We start from the raw sequence: 24,276 nt of genomic DNA on the forward strand, positions 1-24,276 counted from the left end.
GTCACTTAGCCTGGGCGTTCACTAAGGTGACAATAGAGTGTGAGCTGGGATAGACCAAGCTCCTGAGGAGGGAAGGGGGTGCAAAGGTCAGATTTTTATGGCTATGGCAGAAGGTTGGAAGAAGAAGGACTAACCTGAAAATTTTGCCTAGAATAATGAATCAGATAAGGTTTCACATATAGAGACAAAAATGGCTGTGCAGTCAGATTCTGTGCCAACCTCTGGATAAGACAGTTCTGGTTTTACTTGAATGACAGACTAGATGTCTGAAGAAACTCAAAAAGACCCAAACAAGCTGAATAAGATATAATTTTAAAATGGACTCTTTTTATCGAGATATAACCATTCATTTTTATGGGGTAGAGTTTGACAATTTGATACATTGCTTCATCAAGTCATGGTAATGAACACCCTCAGCCTTTTGAATGTCAATAATATCTACATACCGGGGACTTTGGTCTCTTTTAATTATTTAAAAAAATCATAAATTATCATAGCTGATAATTACCCTATAGGCTGTAGGAAATCACAGTGAATTTCTCCTGTCTGTGCTTTGATTCCCCTTTACCTAACTTACTTCTGTCCCCTTCCCTCCACACCCTTCCCTGTCTCTAGTGACCACCATTTCACCTCATTTCTCCAGATCAACATTTTAGTTTCCATGAATGAGTGAGAACTGTATTTTTCTTTCTGTGCCTGGCTTGTTTCCCTTAACACCATGGCCTCCAGTTCCATCTGCGGCACTGTGAACGGCAGGACTTCATTTATTTTTCTAAGACTGAATAACATTCCGCTGTGCACACACAGTATATTTTCCTGGCCCATTTATTCCTTGGTGGACAGCTTGGCGGATTCTGGACTTGGCTGTCATGGCTGGGGCAGCTGGGTGGTGTGGAAGGCTGCAGGCCTCTCTTTGGTACAATGACTTCATTGCTTTGGGGCATGTAGTAGTTGATGGGACATCTGGATCACATGGTAGCTGTATATTTAAAGTTGTGTCTGTGCTGTTTTCTATAATTTTACTAGTTTTTCTTCAATCAGTAATGAATAAAAGAGTTCATTTGTCTGCACGAACCTTTAGTATTTACAGAGGTTTTGATAATAGCTATTCTTACTGGGATGAGTCATGCTATGGTTTTGGTAAACATAACATTATTTATTAGAGATGGAGAGAGCATTTTTCCAAGCACTTCCTGGCCATTTGGATGTCTTCTTTTGATAAAAGTCCATTCAGACATTAAAAGTAGCTTTGAGCACTCTGGCCATGAAGTCCTGGTTGGATGGACTCTTGTACCTGTTCTCTCCCATTCTGAAGCTCGTGTTCTAACCGCCCTGTGTTACCTTTCTTGTACAGAAACTTATTTGGTAAATAAAATCTCATTTTACTTTTGTGGACTGCTTTCAGGGGACTGTCCCTCAAATTCTTTGCCTTTATCAATGCCTTAAAGTCTTTCTCCTGCGTTTTCTTGTAGTGATTTCAGAGTTTAACAGTCAGGTCTTTGGTAAATTTTGAGTTGGTGTTTTTTGTATGGTGAGAGCCGGTAGATCTGATGTTGCTGTTTTGCATGTGTGTATGTTCAGTCTTACCCGCTGCATTCATTTTAAAGACCCCTCTCCAGAGTTTGCTCTTGATCCAGGGTAAAGAAAAACCTCCTGGCTAAAGGTATGAGGATTAGTTTGGGGGGGGCGGTTGTATCCTGTTCCATTGACTTGTGTGTTGATTTCTTTGCCAGTAGCATGCTGTTTTAGTTACTGTAGCTTTGCAGTATGCTTTGACGCTAATCACTGTGATGCCTTCGGCATTTGGCAGGGTGGGAGTGGGGTTGCCTTGGCTGTTCCTAGCCTTTATAGTTTCACTGGAAGTTTAGGAGTTTTCTTTTATTTCTGTGCAGGATGCTATTGATGTTTTGATGGGAAGTTCATTGAATTTCAGATGCTTTTGGGCAGTACAGCCATGTTAACGATACTAGTACTTCTGAGCCACAAACATGGGGCATGTTTTCTATTTTTTATGCCTTGTATAATTTCTTCCATCAGAATTTTGTGTTGTAATTGCACAAACTTTGACTTCCATGGTTAAATTTACTTCTAAATATTGCTTTTGGTAGATGTTATAAACAGGGTTGCATTCTTGACTTCTTTTTTAACGAGTTCGATCTTAGCACCTGAAAGCACTACTGTTTGAATGATAGTGTTTGTATCCTTCAAACATACCGAATTTCTCCATCAGTTTTAATGACTTTTCAGAAAGATTTGTCTATTTATTTATTTAGTGTGTATGAGCCTGCATGTAATCTGTGCACTGTGTGTGTGCGCCTGGTGCCTGCAGAGGCCAGAGAGTATCAGATGATTCCCTGGGGGTGGAGTTACAGATGGTTGTAAGTTGACATAGGGGTGCTGGAAATCAAATCTGGGTCCTCTTGAGGAGCTGCCAGTGCTCTTAACAGCTGAGCCGGCTCCCCAGTCCCATGTAGAACATGGCTGAGCTGGCAGAAAAATAACGGAGTTCCTGGGAGGACAGAACTAGTAAGACAAGAGGAACTGAGATGGAGGTAAGCGACCGCTGGGACAGCATTGTCCCTGTACGAACCATTGGTTTCCAAGGTGAGGTGTGAGCTTTAACAGGATGTGTATAGAGTTTCAGGAAGTGAAGCACAAGGCAGGGCGCAGGTCAACCAGAACTCCCATGTTGAGCAGTGCCCCACACAATGAAAGGCCAGTTGAAGAATTAGGAAGAACCTGGGTCTGAGAGGAAATTGGAGTGTGTGTGTGTGTGTGTGTGTGTGTGTGTGTGTGTGTATGTATGTATGTGTGTGTTTGTGGCACATACATCTCTGCTTAGGTTGTGGGTGGGCTAGGGTAAAGAAAAATCTCCTGAGAATTTCTAAGTAGAATGTTTGGTTGTGAGTTTACATCCTCACTGCTCATAGTTTTAGGTCCTAGATGGGGGGAGCATCACTCCTGGTTGAAGAAAAGGGAAATGCCCTTGAAGAATGAAGTTTAAACCCAGGCATTCACTAATTCTCACAAGCCAAGCTGAAGGAACATGAGTCCACAATAAAGAGCTACCTGCTTCCCTTTCCTGCCAAGGGCTAAGGGAATAACCAACTGTGAACAAGAGCTAACAGGAAAACCACTGGGGAGTCACCTCCACACAGAGCACAGAGTTTGTTTGGAATGTCCTATTTCAGAAGGTAACCCCACTCTGTTTAATGTGGTTGAAGAAGTCAGAGGGGCTCCGGACTGCGTCAGAAGAAGACGTGCAATGATGCCCTGTAGTACTTACACAAACACGATCATAAGGAGGGGACATGCTTGGGGCTGGGCCTTGATCTTTCACAGAGTCCTGGTCCCTCACCTGCCACCTGCCTGTTCCTGTGGCTTTTCTAAAGCCTGTGTTGTTATCGCGAGAACACTGCCAGTATTTTCAAACCCATCAGAGAAACATTGTTCTGGAGCTTTCCAGTGCTGGTAGATACCAGGTGTACACATGATACGTATGTATATTATTACAACTTAATCAGGATAATGATTTCACTGCTTAATATCTCAGTTTTCCATTTACTTATTCTTCCTTCCCCTCCCATGAGCTCTCGGCAATTCTGATCTTTGCAATGGCTCATTTTGCCCTTTCCAGTATGACACCCAGCAGGAATAATACAGTATGTAAACCTCCAGATTTGTTCCCATCAATTACTCCTGTCTATTGAAGGCTCTCCCTTGATCTTCCATGCGTTATCACTGAGATGCAGCCCAGTGTACCGTGCTCCTGGTTTACCTGCTGATGTACATCTTGATTGCGTCCACGTTTTGGCAGCTTTAAACCTGCTGTAAGCATTCCTGTGTAGGCTTCTGGGTCGGTGTGTTTTCAGTTCACTTGGCCATGTATTTAGGAAAACACTTGATAAATTTTATGGCAAGGTGTTGCTGTTTTAGTTTGCAGCTCCTGATGACAAGCGAGGCGGAGCCCCTTTTTATACACGCCTTTATCAAATGCATATGTTCTTTGGTAAGTTGTCTGCTCAGATATCCTTGCCATTTTCAGATTGGGATCTTCATTCGTTTATTGGTGACTTTTATTGTTTTATTTCGGATAGAAGTTCTTTATAAAATACGAGTTTTAGAAATCTCTCTCCCTTTTGTCCTTTACACTTTAAGTTCAAAAAACACTTCTCGGCCGGGCGGTGGTGGCGCACGCCTTTAATCCCAGCACTCGGGAGGCAGAGGCGGGCGGATCTTTGTGAGTTCGAGGCCAGCCTGGTCTACAAGAGCTAGTTCCAGGACAGGCACCAAAGCTACAGAGAAACCCTGTCTCAAAAAAAAAAAAACCCAAAACAAACAAACAAAAAAAAAAAACACTTCTCATTGCCTCTACGGATTAGTTTTATTTTCTTGTTGCAAATAAAAAAATCTTGATATAATTTAAACCAATATAAAATCCAAGCATTTAAAGAATTGATTTAAGTAATATATAATTGCTCTTTCCGTAGGTCAAAAGTGAGGTATTGGCAACTTTATGTAATTTGGCCCAATAGAAACCAGAACTCCTGTATGTAGCTTTCCTCGTGAGCACCTGCTGCTCAGGGGATGATTCTGGGCAGAAGCTACACCCATTTTGGAATCACAGCAGATGCAGACTTCACAGCACAGCCTCAGCTTCCCAAGAGAACCCTGGTGTCAATTCTTTTACTCACCTAGCATAGAAATGGCTCTTACCCTATAAAGGCTCTTATCCTTCCTGCCTAAAACTGCATGTAAAATGTGAACGGGCCTGGTCATGGCACAAATATTCCGGCTCCTGGTTTTGCTTTAGAGCATCTCTTCCCCTCTCTAGAAGCATAAGCATTTCTATCTTTCTTAATTCTGCACTGAATCCATGCAGGACCCCTTGGGCTGCAAAAGGACCATAAAGCTTTGGACAGCCTGGGGACCAGCCTTTCTTTCCCAAGGCAAAGGGCAGCCCTTCAGGTATTTGTCAGGGCTTCAGAATGGAAGCATTGAACTGTTACTCTTTTGGAGTCATAATTCATGACTAGTTTTATATTACTTTTACTTGTTCCACAATAGAAAAGGCTCAGAGTTAATTAGATGTAATCAGATTTCTGCATAGTTACTATGTATATTATAGTATATTATATATACTACATATTTTCTCAAAATGGAAAGTGAGGTATAGGCTCAAACTTTTGATTTTGGGGAAAGGATGGGGCTAGTCACCAAGTGTGACCATGTGCAGGAGAAAAGAAAACAGCAGGAGACATGCCAAGAAAGTGCTTAACTTGGCCCAATCAGGCACTGTCAGAATGGAGACTAGTTGCCAGGGAGGCCGCAGGAGAGGCTCTGTGGGAGCTGAAGCACACAGTAAACCTCGAAGGAGGCTTTCATTTGGCTCGAATGAGAGCTGGAGGAAGCCCGACTGTACTGCTGGGGAGGGCCAGCTGTGGAGAACTTGGGCCAATCAGCAGCACTTGGGGGTGAATCATAGGAAGTCTGGACTTTCTGCCCCTGACCCAGAGATTCACAATGTTTTAGAAACCTGAGTTTTGCTGAAGCTAAGCTGTGAATAGGCTCATTTGGGCCCGAGTCACTGAGAACGTTTTCCAAGCTGAGAGCGCATTCTCGGCACCCGGGTAGCATGCTCACTCTCCACCTGCCTTGGCCTCCATACTCGTGAGATCCCAAAAACCACATTTTAGTTTCCTTTCAAGTAAAGACCTTTGGGTTAGTGCTCAGAAAGACGTCAGAAAGACGGCAACACCACTTCGGATCAGTGTGAGTAGCTTTGACATTACAGAGACTGCTGGCGTGAGTTTAGAATCTTGCAAATGCCTTGGGACAAGGCTGTAGTGCTTGGGGTGTGTGCTTGTGCTGGCGAATGGAAGTTAATAAAGGGAAGCAACGCTGTACAAGCACAAGGGAGCATATTGAATAGCAGCCAGTGAGTGACCAGTGAAAATTTCAGAACAGTTTGATAAGATCTGAGCTCAACTTTTAGCAGATTATTCTTGGCTGGTTGACTGTGTTTTTATTATCAACAAAGATACATGTGGAAGTTACTTGGAGGACTATTTAACACATAGTTGTTCAGTAGAATGAAAGAATTCATACAGAGATACTATGTTGTCAAAGCTTCTGTTCTCCTTACTCTGTGTCCAACACTAATACTGTGGACTCTGCTGAATTCTTCTGTAATTTCTCTCTTAACACTTAGCTTCTCTCTCTCTTAAAGACTTGCAAGCATATTGATAAAGATACAGTTACAGTAGACCTCCCCCCTCCCTGTAACTTCTCATCCTATCCCCTCTTATTGTCGGAATTCTGAGGCAGCAGCCACATTTCTAAGGAAAGCCCCTCACTATTCTTTGTAATGGAGGTACCAGGAGAGAGAGGCACAGAGCACACCATGGTCTGACCAGCCCGGTTCAAGGGCGCAACCGCACAGGGATAGTGATTGTCGTGGCCCAAGAGAACATCGTGACATAGGTAGTGCTCATAAGGCTGAGTTATCCTCTTCCAAAGCATTTTCATCAAAACTCTTAACTTCCTAATGCTACAGAAGAAATTTCTAGAAGGCTCTAACACTAGGAAAAGGTTCTCTGGCCGTGTTTATGCTTTCAGAGTGAGTCTGAGCCGGGCTGTTAGATTAGATCTTTAATACCGGTGGGTAAGGATGAAAACGGAAATCTCGCAGCCACTGAACCTCATGTGTAGTCTTGGAAAAGAAAGACTGCTCCTGATTTTCCCTTTTTGGCATATGGAGAGGTAGGCAGAGGAGACCTCTTTGATGTCAAGTCACTCACAGCATGGCGTCTGTCTGACAGGATGGGGATCTGTCAATTTGTTTTTCTTTTCTTTCTTTCTTTTTACCATTGTGCCACTCCAGGCTTTTCCTTTAAGCTGGGAAAGGTGAGAAAAGATGCCTCTGGAGGTGCAGTGCAGGCTGGTGCCTTCGTAGTAGAACTGCTGGGCTCCCTAGGCTGTGTTTGCCTCCCAAGGCCAGAGTGTCTCAACAGCATTTCTTTGGGTGCTGTCTGCTAATGTGACCATTATTTATCCCAGACCATGGGATGCATCAGGTATTTAAGGATGGTGTCAGCACTTGATCAACCAGCATCAGCTTTGTGGGATGGTGTTTAGGCTCCATCGCCACTAGAATGCTTCCCCCAGAAGCACTAGACATGTGGGCTGGGTATCAGAGGCTTTGCCCCGTTCTCTCCCTGCCTGTCCTGTCCTTGCTCTTGGGTTCCCCTGCTCTTCCTCATCCCTCCCTGTTCTCTTCTCCCTCCATCCCTCTTTCATACTCTTCGGTTTCTTCTTCTTTCTCTTTGTAACTAGATTCACTTTGTAATCGAAAAGCAAATTCTATTGTGCCTAACTTGAAGCAACAGAGAACCATTTCAGGAAATAAAGAAGGCAAATTTATCGAGAGGGTTTTATTTTTCCAGTTATAAAGTACTTATGCAAATATAGTCAGCATTCAGATTTATCTACATAGTAAAAATGATGTTTTAGGGAACCTGGCAACTTAGAAAAATATAAATGTTCCCCAAACTCGTCTCCCACCATACAGACACAGACACCAACACCAACACAGAGACAGATGTATATAGACACACATAGACACACACACAGAGATATACTCACAACACAAACACACAGACACACACACAAACACACACAGAGAGACATACACACAACACATACACACAGAGACACTCAAATACACACACACATACCCTTTATTCTTTCCTTTCCTCTGTTTCTCTTTTACTTCTTTCTCATCTTTCCTTATCATTTTACAAAGTCTAGGTCATATTCTTGCATGTATTTTAGAGTCTCACTGTTTTGTTTAATAATACACAATGCGGGGCAGAGAGATCACTAGTGGTCAAGAGTAGGTTCTGTGCTTGCAGAGGATCCATATTGGGTTCTGGTCACTCATGTAGGGTAGCTCATAACCATGTGTATCTCCAGTTCCAGGGATCCAACACCTCTGGCCTTGGAGAGCATCTGCACTCATGTGCAATCCCCCATGCATACATACAATTAAAAATAATAAAAATAAAAAATTTAAAAAATAGACAATGAATGATTTAATAGTATGCTATTATATGACTATTGAATAATAGTCATGGTTCATGTCTTGTTATATCAATGTTTTTGTTGTTATAAATCATGATAGCATGAGTGCATGTTTGTGCAATTATTTTCTTTGGATATATTATCATAACTGTTGGTGCTGGAGACCAATCTCATATCTATCACCGAGTTACATCCCAGCCTTTAGTTTTTGGCCCAGGGTAGCTCAGATGCTTGAGATGTTGTTCTTCCTGCCTCAGCCTCTCAAGTGCTGGAATTACAACCTTTAGCTTTCAAGACACATTCTTAAGTTGAATTGCCTGGAGCAGGTGTGTAAAGGGTTTGGTGATGTGGTACCAAGTTGGCCTCCAGAGAGCTTTTTAATCTGTAGTCTCACTAACAGCATCTAGAGAGCTGGGCCTGTGCCTGCAGTGGTAGCATTCTTTTTTTAATTTTGCCAATCTGATAATTTCAAGATGATGTCATGTCTTAATTTACATTTTTGGATTCTAGAGAAGTTGAATGTGCTTTCAAATATTAATTAGTAGTTTGTATCTTGGAGCATTTATTTATCAAAATATTTTTATTTTTAAAAAAATCTGTCTTCCTATATGTAGAGCATATACTTGCTGTCATACACGCTCCACATTTAGCTTTTTCCTAAATATTAATTCTGATTATTGCTCTCTGACATTAAATTGTTTGCGCCCTTCTTTCCCAATGGAGTCACTGGTGAGAATCGTATTTGGCTGTTGCAACTTGTTTTTCATTTCTTGAAAGGATTCATCAAAAGTATTTATTTCCTTTTATGTGTGAGCCCTGCACTATCTCTAGACTGTGTTTTGAGGAATGTCCCTCAAATCCCCAGCTAATTACATCACGAAAGTACTTGGCATTAGCTTTGAAGATTGCAGCTAATCTCTTCTTTGCTGCATTTCTTAGCATCTAAGGTTTAGATAAGCAATGACAAGTAGAAACAGAAAAAGCTATTTTTTTATTGATTGAATCAGCTTTTAGTATTTAAATATAATTGAGAAGTAGCAGTTGCACCCTTTGTATTTTTGTTCATTTAGTTTTTACATTTTATAAAATTGTGTACAACCGACCTGACCTGAACTCATCCTTCAGGGAATGTCCTTGGCGAGTCACTCAAGCAAAGGCGAGTCATCAATGCTCTTGATAGTCTACGGTGACCGAGGCACTGTGTGACAGGGCCACCCGCTGCCATAAAGAATAGCATGGTCATATTAACTTTAACTGTGGAATATAATAAAATTAAGGTCCAGCGAGATGGCTCATTAGGTAAGGCATTTGTTTTGTAAGTCTGACGACCTAAATTCAGTCCCAGGAGGCCACAGTGGAAAGAGAGAACTCACTCTCAAAAGTTGTCCTTTGACCTTCACGCAGGTGCTGTGGCAAATGCATGCAGCATGTGTGCACGTGTGCATGCATGCCTGCACACACACACACACACACACACACACACACCCCACACACAGAGAAACACACACACACACTCCACAATAAAAATAAAAATAAATAATTTTAAAAAGATAATAAAAGTAAATCTGTATCTCTAAGAATTTAAAATTAACTAGGGAACACAAGACAAAAGATAAAACTAGTGGGTATATAAGTAATCACGAGAGGCTTTGAAGGATGCATTGCGGAAGATGGTAGGCAAGAAAGAAAACATGGTAGGTGGAGGTTGAGACGTCTTTCCGAGAGGACCACTCCTCTACAGCTGAAGAGGAGCAGTTGGGCGCCAGACGCCACGGGGTATGTCTGGGGCTTGGCAGCCACAGGAGGCTGCTGGCAGAGGGCATCGAGACAGTGGTCAGCAGTGTTCCAGGGTCTCACCCCAGAGAGCCAGTGAGTCTTTGCCAATGACATGGCTACCACATGCACCTCAGCAAATCGGGCTGAAACACGGATACAGGGGAGGCGGGAGAAGTAGTGCCCACAGAGAAGCAAGATGGCGATCTAAGGGATCCAAACTGTTCTTCTAGGACTCTGTCTGCTGGGAACGTATAAATACTGTCAGTGAATCCTACTATAAAATTGGGGCAAGCAGTGGCCCGAAAAAGAGAGATCTGTGAGTGATTGCGAGTCTCTACCTCCCTCACTGTAGATCCGCCTTCAACTTTTCACTGGGTAACTTTGTGTCTTTAAAAGTGAGTCCATGCCTAATCAGAGCTTGGCGTGCTGCTGTGCTCAGACGCAGGAACTTCATTGGCCATTGCAGAGGGCATCTGGATGACTTTATTTCCTAATGTTTGGTAGGCCTTAGGCATTCGTTTAAAGTCTTTAGACAAATCCTCCAGTTCCTGAAGTTTGACATGTTGATTTCTGTATTCTTAACCACAGCAGGCTGAGGAATGCCCAATGATAAGCCACAGTAAATGGAATCTGCGGATTACGTGGAGATGGCTACTTGCTAAAATCCTTGAATCAGAGTGAAAAAAAAAATACGCCATTTGTAAAGTATAACTATTTTCTTTATTTTTTTTTAATATACGTCACGGTTCTCAGAGTATGCATCTCTCTGCAATTTAAAATTTAATTGATGTGGCAAATAACAGTTGTGTATCTCACTGACACATGTGATGTTCTGATGTGTGTGTACACAGTAAGAAGATTAAATCCAGCTAATAAACACAGCCACCACCTTGCTTTATTGTCTCCCTGCGCGTAGTGAGAATGTCTCAAATCTATTCCTTAGGTTTCTTGCGGCTGGGATACGATCTTCGTGCCAGCCTGGCAGGTAGGTGGCACAACCATCATTACTTCTGTTAACTGCAGGCGACAATACCAAGACCCTGGCGGACAGCGGGGACTTGCCCATCCCCTACACTTCCTGCCTTCCAGGACAGCGCTGTTAACACCGCTGTTTTAAGCCTCGTTTACCACGACCATTTGAGTCTCTCCAAGGTCAAGAGCCTCACTCTGTTGCACATGGCATTTCATTGCAGGCTGCTTACCCATGGTATTCAGATCTTTGAAAGGTGAGTTGGTCCTTTCCTGAGTAGGGTAACAATATGATTCCAGCTCCCACAGATGGTTAGGATATTTAATTCTTACTCCGTCAGATGTTTCGGGAAATGAGGTGTAGCGCTAGGTCAAGCACCACGCACTCGGCTAGGTCCTCCCCCAGAGACTTATTGTTGTGATTAAGCGCAGGGAGTAAAGCGGGCCGCAGCATCTTTCACTGAGCCTGTGGTCATGGAGTGTGCCTCCTTCATCAGCGCATCTGCAAGGGCACAATCCCGGCACAAACTCTTCCATACCATCTTTAATGGTTCCTGTGGCTTGTACTCTGGGCTGTTCGAGAGCTACCAGACCATAAAATCCAGCCAACAAGAAAGCTGGAAGTCACACAGCCCAAAGGTTTATAAGTGGCATGAAGTGCTATTGTCTTGTGCATGTGTTAAACCACTGCTCTCAGCATAGGACTGTTAAAAAAAATCCCGGCTAGTAATAACACGAATAGCACTTTACGGCTTCTAAAGGAGATAAAAGAAAGCTCTTAGTCAGCACTCTGACGGCATCCCAGCACACATCCTCCTCCATTTGGTTTTATGAGGACTTTACTCTTGGCAGATGCTATTGCTTCTGGCAGCAGACTCTCATTATCATATAAATTAAGCTGGGAACTGAGGGGAGGCACCCAGCTTGGCCCTAGCTGCTTGGACCATAGTTTCAAGGGCTACAATGCCAAGCAGGCATAATGCATAATGCCGGGCCAGGCCTTTGGGAGGACAGGGCTCTGTTCTGTTCCTTCCCATTGAGTTCCACTATAGGAACCTTAAGTGGCTTAGCTGCTGTGCACACACTGGGACCATTCTTTCTCTTTTCCACCCCTCACCCCCACCCCAGCTTCTTACCCAAGGATGTCTCTACAGTGTTCCATGAATTAGCCTAACCCACCTGCTCTCATTCAATGGCTCAAATTATGTTTCGGTGGCCATTCTTACACACGAGATTACAAGCATCTTCACCTGAATCACTTGTAAGTTGTCCTGAAATTGAGGGTTAGTGCTTTCCTTTCAGAGGGTAACAGGCTTTGCTGTGTTGTGTGAGGGAATTAAGCTCTCCATTTAAAAGCCAAAGATAAAGATGTGGATGATGAATTATTTTTTTTCTGTATTTTATTCAAGTCACAGTGTCATTCAGAACTCAGTAATGCCTGCATTTCATGGGTGAAATGACGCTAAGCACTTACTTAGGTAGCTCGGGGATGTGAGTCGCGGAGCCCAGCGTGTAGGAAAAGAATTGTGATCCTTGGGGTTGAATTGGGATTTTTAGTTGCTAAACATTTCCCACATAAGCTATTTTGTTTGGACTTTAAATAACCCTTGGCAGGGGTAACTTGGGGTTAATGTGAGGTGAATACTAAGGCCACAGGATTGGCGGCACAGCTGGTACCCAGACATCCAGACCTACATGCCATCTCCTTTCTTTTGGGGTGTGTGTGTGATTGTTTCTTCCACTCCATTCTATTGATTGACATCAGGTTTCCCTGTCCCAGTAGCTCACACCTGTCTCAAGTTCCTGCTCAAATTACCACCCCCTCATTAATATTCTCTCTCTCTCTCTCTCTCTCTTACTAGACTTTGGAACTTGATCATAATTTGTTGCACCTAAAAAGAATCCCTTGGGAACATTTTGTGTAAATTTATATTTCTCTGACAGTATAAACGTTTCTGCCTCTCTGGCAAAGGAAGCTGTTCTACTTTAAAAAAAACAAAAAACAAAACAAAAACTCTCTTTTCTTCCTGTGCCGCCCCCCCCCCACTTCTCACTAGTCCATCTCATGTTCGTTCATCCCCTCCGTCCCTCCCTCTCTCCCTATCTCTGTCCCTCTTCTGTCCACCTCTCTGTTCCCGTCCTTGCTCCTGTCTTACAAGGCTTTAAGGAGCCTCTTGAAAGAATTGCCAAGAGGGTGGGCTGGGGAGAATCCCGTTGAGAACCAACTAGTTCAAAAGGAGAGAATCGCGATTGCTTCTCTTCAGAGAGGAGCTGGGGAGATTCAGATGGGTGGAGGGATGCCAGTCCTGCTCTCCTCTGTCCCCATGAGGAACCCTGAGTGTCCACCCATCCCTCTGCCAGATTGGCTTCACCTGGTCAGGGTGGGCACTTTGGAAAGGACCTTGTGTGACCAAGGCCTAGAATGTTGATTCTAGAACTTAATTTCCTGAAGAAGTTTTAGCCTTGGTGGTGCCAGGCAGAACCATGGGGTGCCAGGCAAACCCCGGGGACTATGCGCTGTCCAGAGGTGACCGGCAAAGGGCAGGAAGGGGCTGAGACCTGCAGAGCTCCGTGCGGTTGGTGCATTCCCAGCACACTGCCTCTTGCCACACATTGCTCTAGCCCCCTGTCGTTTTAACAGATGTGTTCTGCCTTAGTGGGCTCCATGTCCAGGTGTGACTGGGGTCTGTGCTGGCCCTCAGAGCAGGGGCACATGGCACCATTTGTCCCATCACCAAAGCCACACACATCACACCTTCCCTTTTCCTCTTTTCTCCAAGTTTGGAAGAATGTTCTGGCACCTTGCTCTTTGGCTGACACAGGAGCCCATCCTTTTCTCCAAACATTTGAGTTAACCCTTGCCTTTGTCATTGTACAGAAGGAAAGGGCTGGGAATTTTGGAGCAGGAGATCGGAAGCGAGAGGCTACCAAGGCAGGGTGCAAGGCAGGAGCAAACACATTTCAAACGCTCTTTGGGACCCGCCTGAGCCCGGGATATGTTGGAAATGAGTATGAACGAGTGGGCAGAACTGCCTATGCCTCATCCCTGCAAGCCACAAACAGAGCCAACAAATGTTCCAGATAAGTAAAATGCCCACTGCTCAGACTCCATCTAATGATGTCACTCTAGTCACGGGGAATTTGCTAACCATAGATGCTGCAAGGTCATAGGCTGGGTTGATTTTAAAAAAAATCTCTTAAGACCTCAACACTGTTTGTTTAGATTAGACACTAAGTGATGCACGTTCTGTCTAGTGTGCAGGGTCCCATGGCTTTGAACATGCTGGGGCTTCTTGACAAGTTATAGGGCTTTGTTATTTATTTACTTTCTTAATTACTTATTCATTCATTTAAAGCTTTTGTACACAGGGCTTATGAAGTGACCTAACTTCACTTAAACACTTAACCAAAATTCCTGTACCAGCCAAATTTCGTAGCCTGGAAAATCTTGAGAGTCATTTTGCTGAGTCCCATTGTGTGATAAGTGTAGATATCTAACTCGCAGCCTTTGGGCGTGGCATTTTGAAGAGGGTGTGGATGGTGCTTTCGTTCTCAGATAACCACCTTATGTAAGCTGAGGCGGGAAGGATTCCTGTTGTGTCCTTTCCTAAGATACCGATGATAAAAAGGATGAGAAAGCCATCTCAGTTCTGTCCTGTGATCTGAACGATGCTTTCCTTCAGACAGAATCAATATCCTGTCTGTCCTGAGCAGGGTTTTCTTAGTTACTTTTCTACTGCTGTGGTAGACACCACGACCAAGGGAACTTGTAAAAGAAGGAATTTATTTGGGCTTATGGTTCCCGAGTGGTAACAGTCCATCACAGCGGGCATCGTGGCAGCAGGTGGCAGATACAGCAGCAGGAACAGCCGAGGACTCACATCTCAAACCCAAAGCAAGAAGCAGAACGGGAAATGGCATGTGGCTTGGAAACCTCAAAACCCATACTTCCTCTAGCAAGGCCACACCCCCAAGCTACCCAAACAGTGCCATTGCTTAGGGACCAAATATCCAGATACATAAGCCTATGGGAACATCTTCATTCAGACTACAACATGGGCAAACTGGGTGCTGCCCACACTCAAGAGGCTGAGGCAGGTAGAGTGCTAAGAGTTTGAGGCCAACTTAGGCTACACAGTGAATTCCAGAGCAGCATGGGCTACAGGTGAGACCAACGAACAAACAAGACAAAGGAACAATGACAGTTGCATAAGATACTCTTTGCTGACTTTATGACAAAACATTGTATTTAGTAGTTATAGGGAGAATTAAAGTGTGTTTTCTAAATTTTATCTTTGCTCATTTGTTAAACGTTAAGAGTGGTACCTGTCTGTTGAGGCACTGTTGATTCTTTGGGACAGCTCTAGGCACTATGAAGTACTGTTAGGAGATGGAGCAGTGTAGTGGTGCCACCTAGTGGTCACCCCGGGGTGTCTGGACAGTATTGCCTTCTGAAGCCTGTGCAGGGATGTCCTGGAGAATGCCCTTGGGAAGAGGTGACAAGGATGGGCATACTTTTGCCCCGATGGGATAATATTTTATCATTGCTTTCTGGTCACCAAGATGCTCTTGTTTCAAACTTATTTGAAATTAGTTTCAAACATCCTTCCCCCCTTGTATTTTAAGCTAACTACGTTATTCAAAACTTTGGATTAAACTTGAAAATCATAGCTTAGTCATAGTTTACCATTTTATCAACATGTCCTCACATGTGATATTGAGAAGCACTCAGGATATCTGCGGGGTATCCCAGATCTTAAGCAAACCTGGACGATGGCCAGTTACAGTGAACTCTCATCAAAGCCTGTTCTTTTGGGAACAGTTTGTTTTACAGAATAGCATAGAAAGAAGAGCAGTGAAAATCTGTGTTTTTTAAGGAATTATGTTTTTAGTTGAATTGTGTTCCCCAAACACCCAGCACATCAGAGAGGCCACAGGTAACCCACTATATTAAATCTCTCTCTCTCTTTTAAATCCTCAAGGCATTGGTAATCCAAAACTATAACAAATACTGAAGTTTTTCAAACAAACTATTAGTGATAGAAATCTTGAATATGAGAACTATCCCCAGGTGGCATGGCAGATTGCCTACTTAGTAACAAGAAGCCTTTGAAGGTTCCTTTCCTTCGAAGGCAGAGCCCCTCCCCCACCCCCAACCCCAAATATTTTTAGGAAAGGACGTTTGCTGACTATCTTAGTTAGGGCTTCTATTGCTATAAAAGGGCACTATGATCACAGCAGCCCTTCTAAGGAAAAACATTTAGCTGGAGCTGGCTTACAGTTCAGAGGTTTAGTCCGTCATCCAGGGCGGGAAACATGACAGTGTGCATGCAGGCAGACATGGTGCTGGAGAAGCAGCCTAGAGTTCTACATCCGGATCCCCGGGCAGCAGGAAGTGAGCCCCTGGGCCTGGCTTGAGCTTTTGAAGCCTCAAAGCCCGCCTCTGGTGAAGCATTTCCTCCCACAAGGCTACACTTCCATCCCTTCATAACTTCCATAACTTCCTATGTATCTGTGGGGGCATTTTTATTCAGACCACCACACTGCTATGTAATTTCTTCAGGAAGACTTTCCATGACTAGTATTGTGGTATTTTGTGGGTATCCATGTAGGGGAATCTTTCTATGAAAAGCCATAGCACGTGATACATACTAGCATTTTATTACACACAAATACTTTATTGTCGTGGAAAGTCTCTAGGAGGGAGTGAGAGGAAGTGTTATAGAGGCCTTAGGAGGTCTTTCCAGAACACACTAACTCAAGCTAAAGCTTTCCCTCCCTGTAGATGACGTTGAATTTGTAGACAGCCCTGATGCCACACAGTTACTAGATTTCATAGCTGCCCGGACTTCCTGGGCAGTGACTGCTTAGAGCAGTCAAACCAAATCAAACCACCAACAAGCCAAACCAACCAAACCACCAAACCAAACCAAACCAAATAAACCAAACCAAACCAAACCACTAAACCAAACAAAACAAACCAAATGCCAAACCAAACCAAACCAAACCAAACCACCAAACCAAACCAAACCAAACCAGACCAAATAAACCGAACCACCAAACCAAACTAAACCAAATAAACCAAATCATCAAAGCAAACAAACCAAATGCCAAACCAAACCAAACCAAACCAAACGCCAAACCAAACCAAACCAAACCAGAACGGAACAAAGCATGATAATGTTTGGGTTCAAATTGCTGGTATTTCAGTCCTTGCTCTGCCTTGATTAGCATGGAACCTTTGAGTAGCTCTTTGCTCCTTCATTCTGTTAGTGCAGGTAATAAAACTTCGTGGGGCTGAAGGTAAATGCTTGGGATAGTGCCTGCTTGGTATTCCACATATGTGAGCGGTTTTCATCCTTGTTATGGTAGGTAGGGTGGTCACAGGTAAGGACACCGTGAGGAGGGCAGGGAAACACTATCTTATTGACTAAGAAATAAAGACTGTCTAGGGAGTTGGTAGAAGAGCAATGCACATAGGCTGAGATAATTTGGAAAAGAACTAAGAAATAAATCTGAATTTTAGTATTCCAAAATGCAAGTTATTTTATGTTAGTTTTTCTCATTTGATTTTCCACTAAGGAGAATAGTTCATGATGATTCCTGATATTACATAAGTGTGTGCACCATTCCCTGGTCTTTCATCCAGTGGCCGTTTTGGGGTTTATATCTGTCCCCAAGCATGAGGTGACACCCTGAGAGGTTCAGGTTTTGTTCTCCAACATTTTATTCTTTAAGATTTTATTTTATTTTATTTTATTTTGAGATGGGGTCTCATTCTGTAACACTGGTTGGCTTGGAACTTTTTGTGTAGATAAGGCTGATCTCAAACTTACAGGGATCTGCCTGCCTCTGCCCTCTGAGTCCTGGAATTAAAGATGGATACTACCATGCCTGACTTTATTTTATTTTTAAATCGTGTGTGTGTGTGTGTGTGTGTGTGTGTGTGTGTGTGTGTGTGAGAGAGAGAGAGAGAGAGAGAGAGAGAGAGAGAGAGAGAGAGAGAAGATGCCCATGGAGGGCAGCAGATAGCATTGTATCCTTTGGAGCGGGAGGTAACACGGGACTGTGGGATGCTGATGTGAGTGCTGGGGACCAGTCTCCTATCTTTTGCAGCAGCTGCAAGCTTGCCAGCACGGCTATCCTTGAGCAGTGCCTCAGGAGAAGTCAAAGCACACTGGAGCTCTTCCTTCCCGATTGGTGTTAGGAGCAAATGTGTGGGTTTTATATCTCTAGTTGCTTTTTTTTTTCCCCCAGTCAAGGTAAAGTATGTAGGTGTCAGTGCTGAACAGGCCACATTTCTTCTGATGAACAGTTGGAACGAAACATGTTTTATAGGCATATGTAAATGTCATGTCCTAATGGTTTTAGTGTGCAGGTGTAAAAATGCTGGCCAATATTTAAGACATTAGGGTCTGTAAAGAGAGTAGATCATGGGCAGTAAATGACAATAAGTCACCTATGTACAGGAAACGGTGGTTGAAACCTCACCCATCAGTGATGTGGAGAACATTTGATTTCAATTTCTACATGGCTTGCATGCTCTCTGGCTTTCAGTAACTCACACTCTGTCCTAAAAGTTATTAGTTTGGATGCTTGAAACTGGGCCTCAAAGTTTCAAAAGCTCTGTTTGTGTTTGGAGATATGAGAGGTGGTTCCCTTCTAGGCACTGTCCTGGGACTGTCTCAGAGTGTGGTGCTGATGCCCAAGCCAGCAGGTGATTTCTTCTGAACCGCTCATTTCCTGTCACCAGGGTGATGTACCGAGTCCCCCCACCCCACCGAATGCCCCCTCCACCTCTGTCAGTCAGGATGCTCAGGGAAAAAATGATCCTGTATCAAACACATCTACAGGACCTTAGCCGGTGTGTACAGCACTGTATCGGGAATCTTCTTCACTTGGCTTATTTAGTGATTTTAGCTTTTTCAGTTGCCTGCCCTCCCTCCATGTCATACTCAGTTACTGTTACTAGGGCTTTAAATCAAGTTGGAATAATGTAGCTGGAAATGGAGTTTTGAAAAAATGAGTTTTGTTATATTTTTTCAGCAAGTTCACACTTTTTCCATAACTCACAATTGCACATGTGCTCTTCAATGACAAAATTGTAAGCCTGGAACTTTCTGATTGCTATTACGACATATGGTACACACTGCTCTTCCAGAGGAGCTAGTTTGGATTCCCCGCACCCACATCAGATGATTTACAACCAGAGAATCTGATGCCCCTTTCTGGCCTCTGAGGGCACTCACATATACATCTGCACTCACACACATGTGCACTAACACGCACATGTATACTCATACACGTGCATCCACACATACATGCACTCACACACATGTATACTCACGTACACATGTGCACATATACACACATGTACTCAATATACATTCAATCACACATGTGCCCTCAACACACGGGCACTCACACATGTGCACATACACACAGATACGCCTCTATACACATACTTTTACAAAAAGAAATCTTCATAGATTTCTCAAATGATAAAGGTAATACTGGATGAGTCTAAAAATGCAGAGATCATAGAAGTGTTAAACACAGGGATAAAGGTGCTCTGAAATTCTTTCTTCTGGAAAAAAAACACCTGAAAGCCAAATCCTCAAACCTAAAAAACTATCTGGTGTTATGTGGCGTGACTTCGAGTTTGTCACACTGAATTTATAATGAACATCTCTCTCTCTATGTTTGTGTGCATGCATGTGTATGTGTGCATGAATGCTTGTGTGGAGGCCAGAGGTTGACATGGGATGTCTTCCTCTAACATTTTCCCACCATATTAATTAAGTTTTTTGCGGCAATATTGCTCACTGAATCTGAAGCTTGCCAGTGGGCTAGACGGATGGGTCGGTGGCCCTCAAGGATCACCTTCTCCCTCTCCCTGCAGTGCCGAAGTTACAGAATCATGCTACCACGCCTGGCTTTCTGGGTGCTGGAGATCTAGACTTGAGTCCTCACACTTACACGGCTTTCCCTGCTCTGTCATCCCCCCACCCAGCCCCATTGTTTAATTTTCCTATAGAAATCTCAACAGGGTAACTTCGTGCTTTCTGTGCTGTGGGCAGGAAGGCTCATTTCCCAGCGTTCTTAGACTGCTTTGGGAGGGAGGGTTCTTTTTTCTTTATACAGAAGACCAGTACAACTACAGCTCTCTAACAGTGGGGTTCACAACCCACATCGCATCAGTGTTGGATGGACTTTTGTCCTGGTACTGAGTCTAAATAATTACGGAACAAACTCGTAAGTCTCTCTCCCTCCTATGTGTAGGATATACGGGAGATCCAGGGCTCTCTGGAGTTGCAATTAACAAATACTGGGTCTCCTTGTACCCCGATGCTGGTCTGTGTACCATGATGTGATCCAAGATGGCTGCTGGAGCTCTGAGTATTGCAATCATTTCCCAAGTCAGGGATGAAGTCATCTGAGAAGTTGCATACAATATGCATATTCATCATCTACCTAGAAGAAACGGATGCCGGGGAATGTGTCTTTTAACCAAGTGGCTGTATAGGCAGCTAAAGACTGGTAATGATGTCAAAAGGGAGCTTCGTTGGGAGCCAACTTGCACTATATCTCAGCACTGGTTACTACTGAGGTACAGAGGTGTACCGATGGGGCTCTCCTTACTGGTTCCCGATCTAGACACTGCACAGGTGCCTTGGAAAACTTGTTCGTGTTTTCATTTTCTGCTGCTTCATCAGAATATCGACCAATGGATGTTTCTGAACTTTTGCATAAAGATCTATCTTCTTTTATCCTAAAATTCATCTTATAATGTTTGAAGATCGTCCCGGGGCCTAGAATTTGGGGCCTCATTCTTTTAGTTCCCCTAGATCTCTCGCCACTCACTTGAAGAGGTGTGCTTTATTCATGAAGCTAGCTGAGCACTGTGAGGATGTGTTCCCAAGTTAGCCCTCGTCAGGTGACTGCTGTATGGATTGCAGCTCTGTGACCGTAAATGTTCATAGAACCGCTGACAATTCAGACCTAAAAAGGCTAAAGGCACAGAATCTTCTAGGTGATGGTAGCTTTGGCATCTTGTGCTAGGTCAGAACCAGTGGGAAATTGTGTAGCAAGGAAAAGGCATTGACAACGTTGCTTGTGATGGTATAGTTGGCTCCTTCTCCTATCTTGGGTTGGTGTTTCTTAGCAAGAGTCAGTCACTGAAATAGTGAGTGTGGGTGCTCCCTTGGGCACCTGCAGCCTCCTGGCACATGGTGGCAGCCTCTTGCTTGATCAGCTGTCAGGCCAGCTCACATTTGGCAGAACAAAGTTAGATTCCACTGCTGTCTCTGTCTCTACTCTGTGACGAGAGTCTGGGTGTTAATGGGGTCTTAACCTCTTTCCTGTGTCTTTTTCAAGGGTCAGAAGTCTTGTCCTGGGTTTATCCAGATATGGCTGATTTCTTTCTTCCCTCCCTCCCTCCCTCCCTCCCTCCCTCCCTCCCTCCATTCCTCCCTGCTTCCCTTCCTGCTTCCCTCCCTCCCTCCCTTCCTTCCTTCTTTTCTCCTCTTTAAAAAGATTTTCTATTTATTTTTTATATTTGTTTGTCATGTGTGCATGTGTACCACAGTAGGAGGACAGCCTTGTGTATCTTAGGGGTCCAACTAAGGTTCTCAGGCTTGGTGGCAAGAGCCTTTTACCCCGTGAGCCACCACATTAGTCCCTGATTTTTAAAGCTGGGTTGAAGGTATCCAGGGTTCCTATGGCCTAACATGTAGTCTTTGGGAACGTGTTGACTACTGCAATAGCAACCTTGAACTATTCTCTTTCTAAAAACATTAATGAAAATTCAGTTGCTTTTAATTTATAAAAGAAAAAGTTGATTTTTTTTAAGCTCTGGGTAGCTTAGTGAACTTGGCTAAGAATAGACATGTTAATGTGGACAGGTGAACATCCAGACAAGCCCACCCTTGCTTGTCAATTCTCTTTTGAGACCTTTATGATGGGATGTTTACTATATTAGAAAAAGGCAATAAAATGATACATAAGGAATTAACCCCCCTAACATCCCACATCATTTTTTTTTCAACCATTTAACCCCAGCAGCTTCATGGCTGGGTGTGGTCAGCTTCCTCAGGAAGGCAGACAGGTCCAGGTGAATTCAGATGCCCTCCTGAATTCCTAGACTGTTCCCAGGGAGGACCCCGGAACTCTGATGTAGCTACTGACTTTAACGTGAAAGAGCGAGAGGCTGCAGCCTGGGTGAGAACTGGGTGAGGGAAGAGCCGCATCGCTACAAAGTGAAGTTTAGGAGTGGTTACATTTTTCTGGTATGTATTACTTTAAAATAATTTGAGAACAGTTTTGCGAACTGTGTGCCTCGGTGTTATAAATATGAATGAATGCCACTCTGTTCCAAATGGAGCACCCCCTCAATATTTACCTTTCCGACGGGATACTTGACTTGCGGCTCTATTTTTAAAGCCTGTGCTCATTTTGGTGGAGTTGTTCTTGTGGAGTTAAACCACATTTGCATATTTTCCTCCCCCATGAGTGTCTCATTTCAGATTTAAAAGACTATCAAAAGCTTTATTTTTTTGTAGTTGTTGGATAGTTTACAGTTAGAAAACACAAGCAAAAGCAGTTACAACTGTCAGCCAAATTCAGCTTTTTTATTCATTGAGCATAATTTTTGTTAAGTTTTTAAATGTGATGAATGCTAGGTTGTACGTCTTAGTAATGTATTAACTCTTGCTTTAACGTTTTCATATATTTACTGTGTACAGAGCAAACATTACTCATGCATATCTACATGACAGAGCAGTCTGCATGTACATATGTGTGCATGATATACAGAAAGTCAATAATTATGCTTTGTAAATGCACTTTTAATACCTGTCTAACCCTTTGCCACACTGTGTGGTTTCACATTTCTCATTTAGATTTTGTACTGTCAAAAATTATCCTGAGGGCTGGAGAGATGGCTCAGCGGCTGGCTAAGTGTTGCTCTTCCAGAGGACCTGAGTGTGGTTCCCAGCACCCACATCAGGCAGCTCACAACCTCCTATCATTTCAGCTACAGCGAAGCCAGAAAATGTGTGTGTGCGCGTGTGTGTGCACATGTATCAGAACACTTCTTTTTTATATTTGTAACACTGTCAATATATGCACGTGACTTTGGAACGTACACATGCTCTTCTGTGATTTGTTTCTGAAGGGCTAAGGATCGGGCCCCAAATTCTTCCTCTAATCCCCACCCCTGAGCCCAAACAGGAGCTTTCCAATTACTCTATATCTCTAGAGACATAGATTGCAGTACTGGGATTAAACCCAGAGCCTCTTTTTTTTTAATTTAATATTTTATTGATTTTTATTGAGCTTTACATTTTTTTCTCTGCTTCCCTCCCCTTCAACCCTCTTCCAAGGTCCCTATGCTCCCAATATACTCAGGAGATCTTGCACTTTTTCTACTTCCCATGTAGATTAGATCCATGTATGTCTCTCTTTGGGTCCTCATTGTTGTCTAGGTTCTCTGGGATTGTGATTTGTAGGTTGGTTTTCTTTGCTTTATGTTTAAAAACCCAGAGGCTTTTACATATGGCAAGCGTTCTACCACAAGATATACCTCTATCCCCTATATATGTTATTTTGAAATGAATACATCATAGAACATAGCTTAGGAAACAAAAACATTTTCACTTTTACTATTGCATATCATGAACCACATACCTATTAATGCTGACATCCTTGATCTGGAGTGTTCCATGGGTGTCCCCACTGTGCTTCACTTGTACCTGACTCTGTTCTCATTTCCTTAGTTGTATGAAACTCCCTTGTGTTCACCTGTGTCTTGACATCTGTCACCGGCAAACAGAGCACAGCTGTGACATTTGGGAGAGTTGAAGGATACAAACTTTTATTGTGTAAAGTGGTCTATTAATGTTTACTTTCCTTTTTCTTTGTGGGATGTGTGTGTGTTTATGTGTGTGTGCATGGATGTGTGAGTGTGTGCATTCCTCTCTGTACACACACAAGTTAGAGAAGAATGTTTGGTGTCTTTCTCTGTGGCTCTTCATCTTATTCCCTTGGCAGGGTGTTTCAGTGACCCAGAAGCTTGCCATTTCAACTAAGCTAGTTGGCCACTCAACTCCTAGTACAAACCATGGAGTATGGGAACACATAGCCAGGCCTGGCTTTTTACATGAATGCTCAGGGTGCAAACTCAGGTCGACCTTAAGCAGTGAGCATGCATGTGGCGCTTTCATATTTATCTTGCGAATTCTCTAGCATGACTGCCTTAATAGTGCAGAAATGTCAGTCACTACAGGATTTAGGACAGTGTGTTGATGGGCTGTGTCTAGCGACTGTAGCATGTTAAATACCTGACAGTCTAAAACAGCGCTTCATCCTAGGATACTCTTATGTGTCTTGGAGGTGAAGCCCACACTCCTGGAGTTTCCTCTGAGCATTGAACTCTCTCCCCATGTCCAG

General features: G+C 43.4%; 1 protein-coding gene across 8 annotated transcripts in view; it reads left to right on the top strand.

The window, feature by feature from the left end:
* Fsip1 (fibrous sheath interacting protein 1) overlaps nt 1–24,276 on the top strand; it is a 126,823-nt gene that overhangs the window by 39,154 nt on the left and 63,393 nt on the right. The window contains exon 11 of one of the 8 annotated variants that reach the window (XM_048460021.3): nt 10,447–10,743. The exons of the other annotated variants lie outside the window; for them this stretch is intronic. Within the exon in view, the coding sequence (XP_048315978.3) occupies nt 10,447–10,539 (93 nt within the window). The 3' untranslated portion in view covers nt 10,540–10,743. Of the gene's footprint in view, nt 1–10,446; nt 10,744–24,276 lie in introns of those variants that run through there. 8 annotated transcript variants of the gene reach the window in all.

The sequence above is a fragment of the Myodes glareolus genome, chromosome 10, assembly GCF_982192425.1.
Source record: "Myodes glareolus chromosome 10, mMyoGla1.1, whole genome shotgun sequence".
NCBI lineage: Eukaryota > Metazoa > Chordata > Mammalia > Rodentia > Cricetidae > Myodes > Myodes glareolus.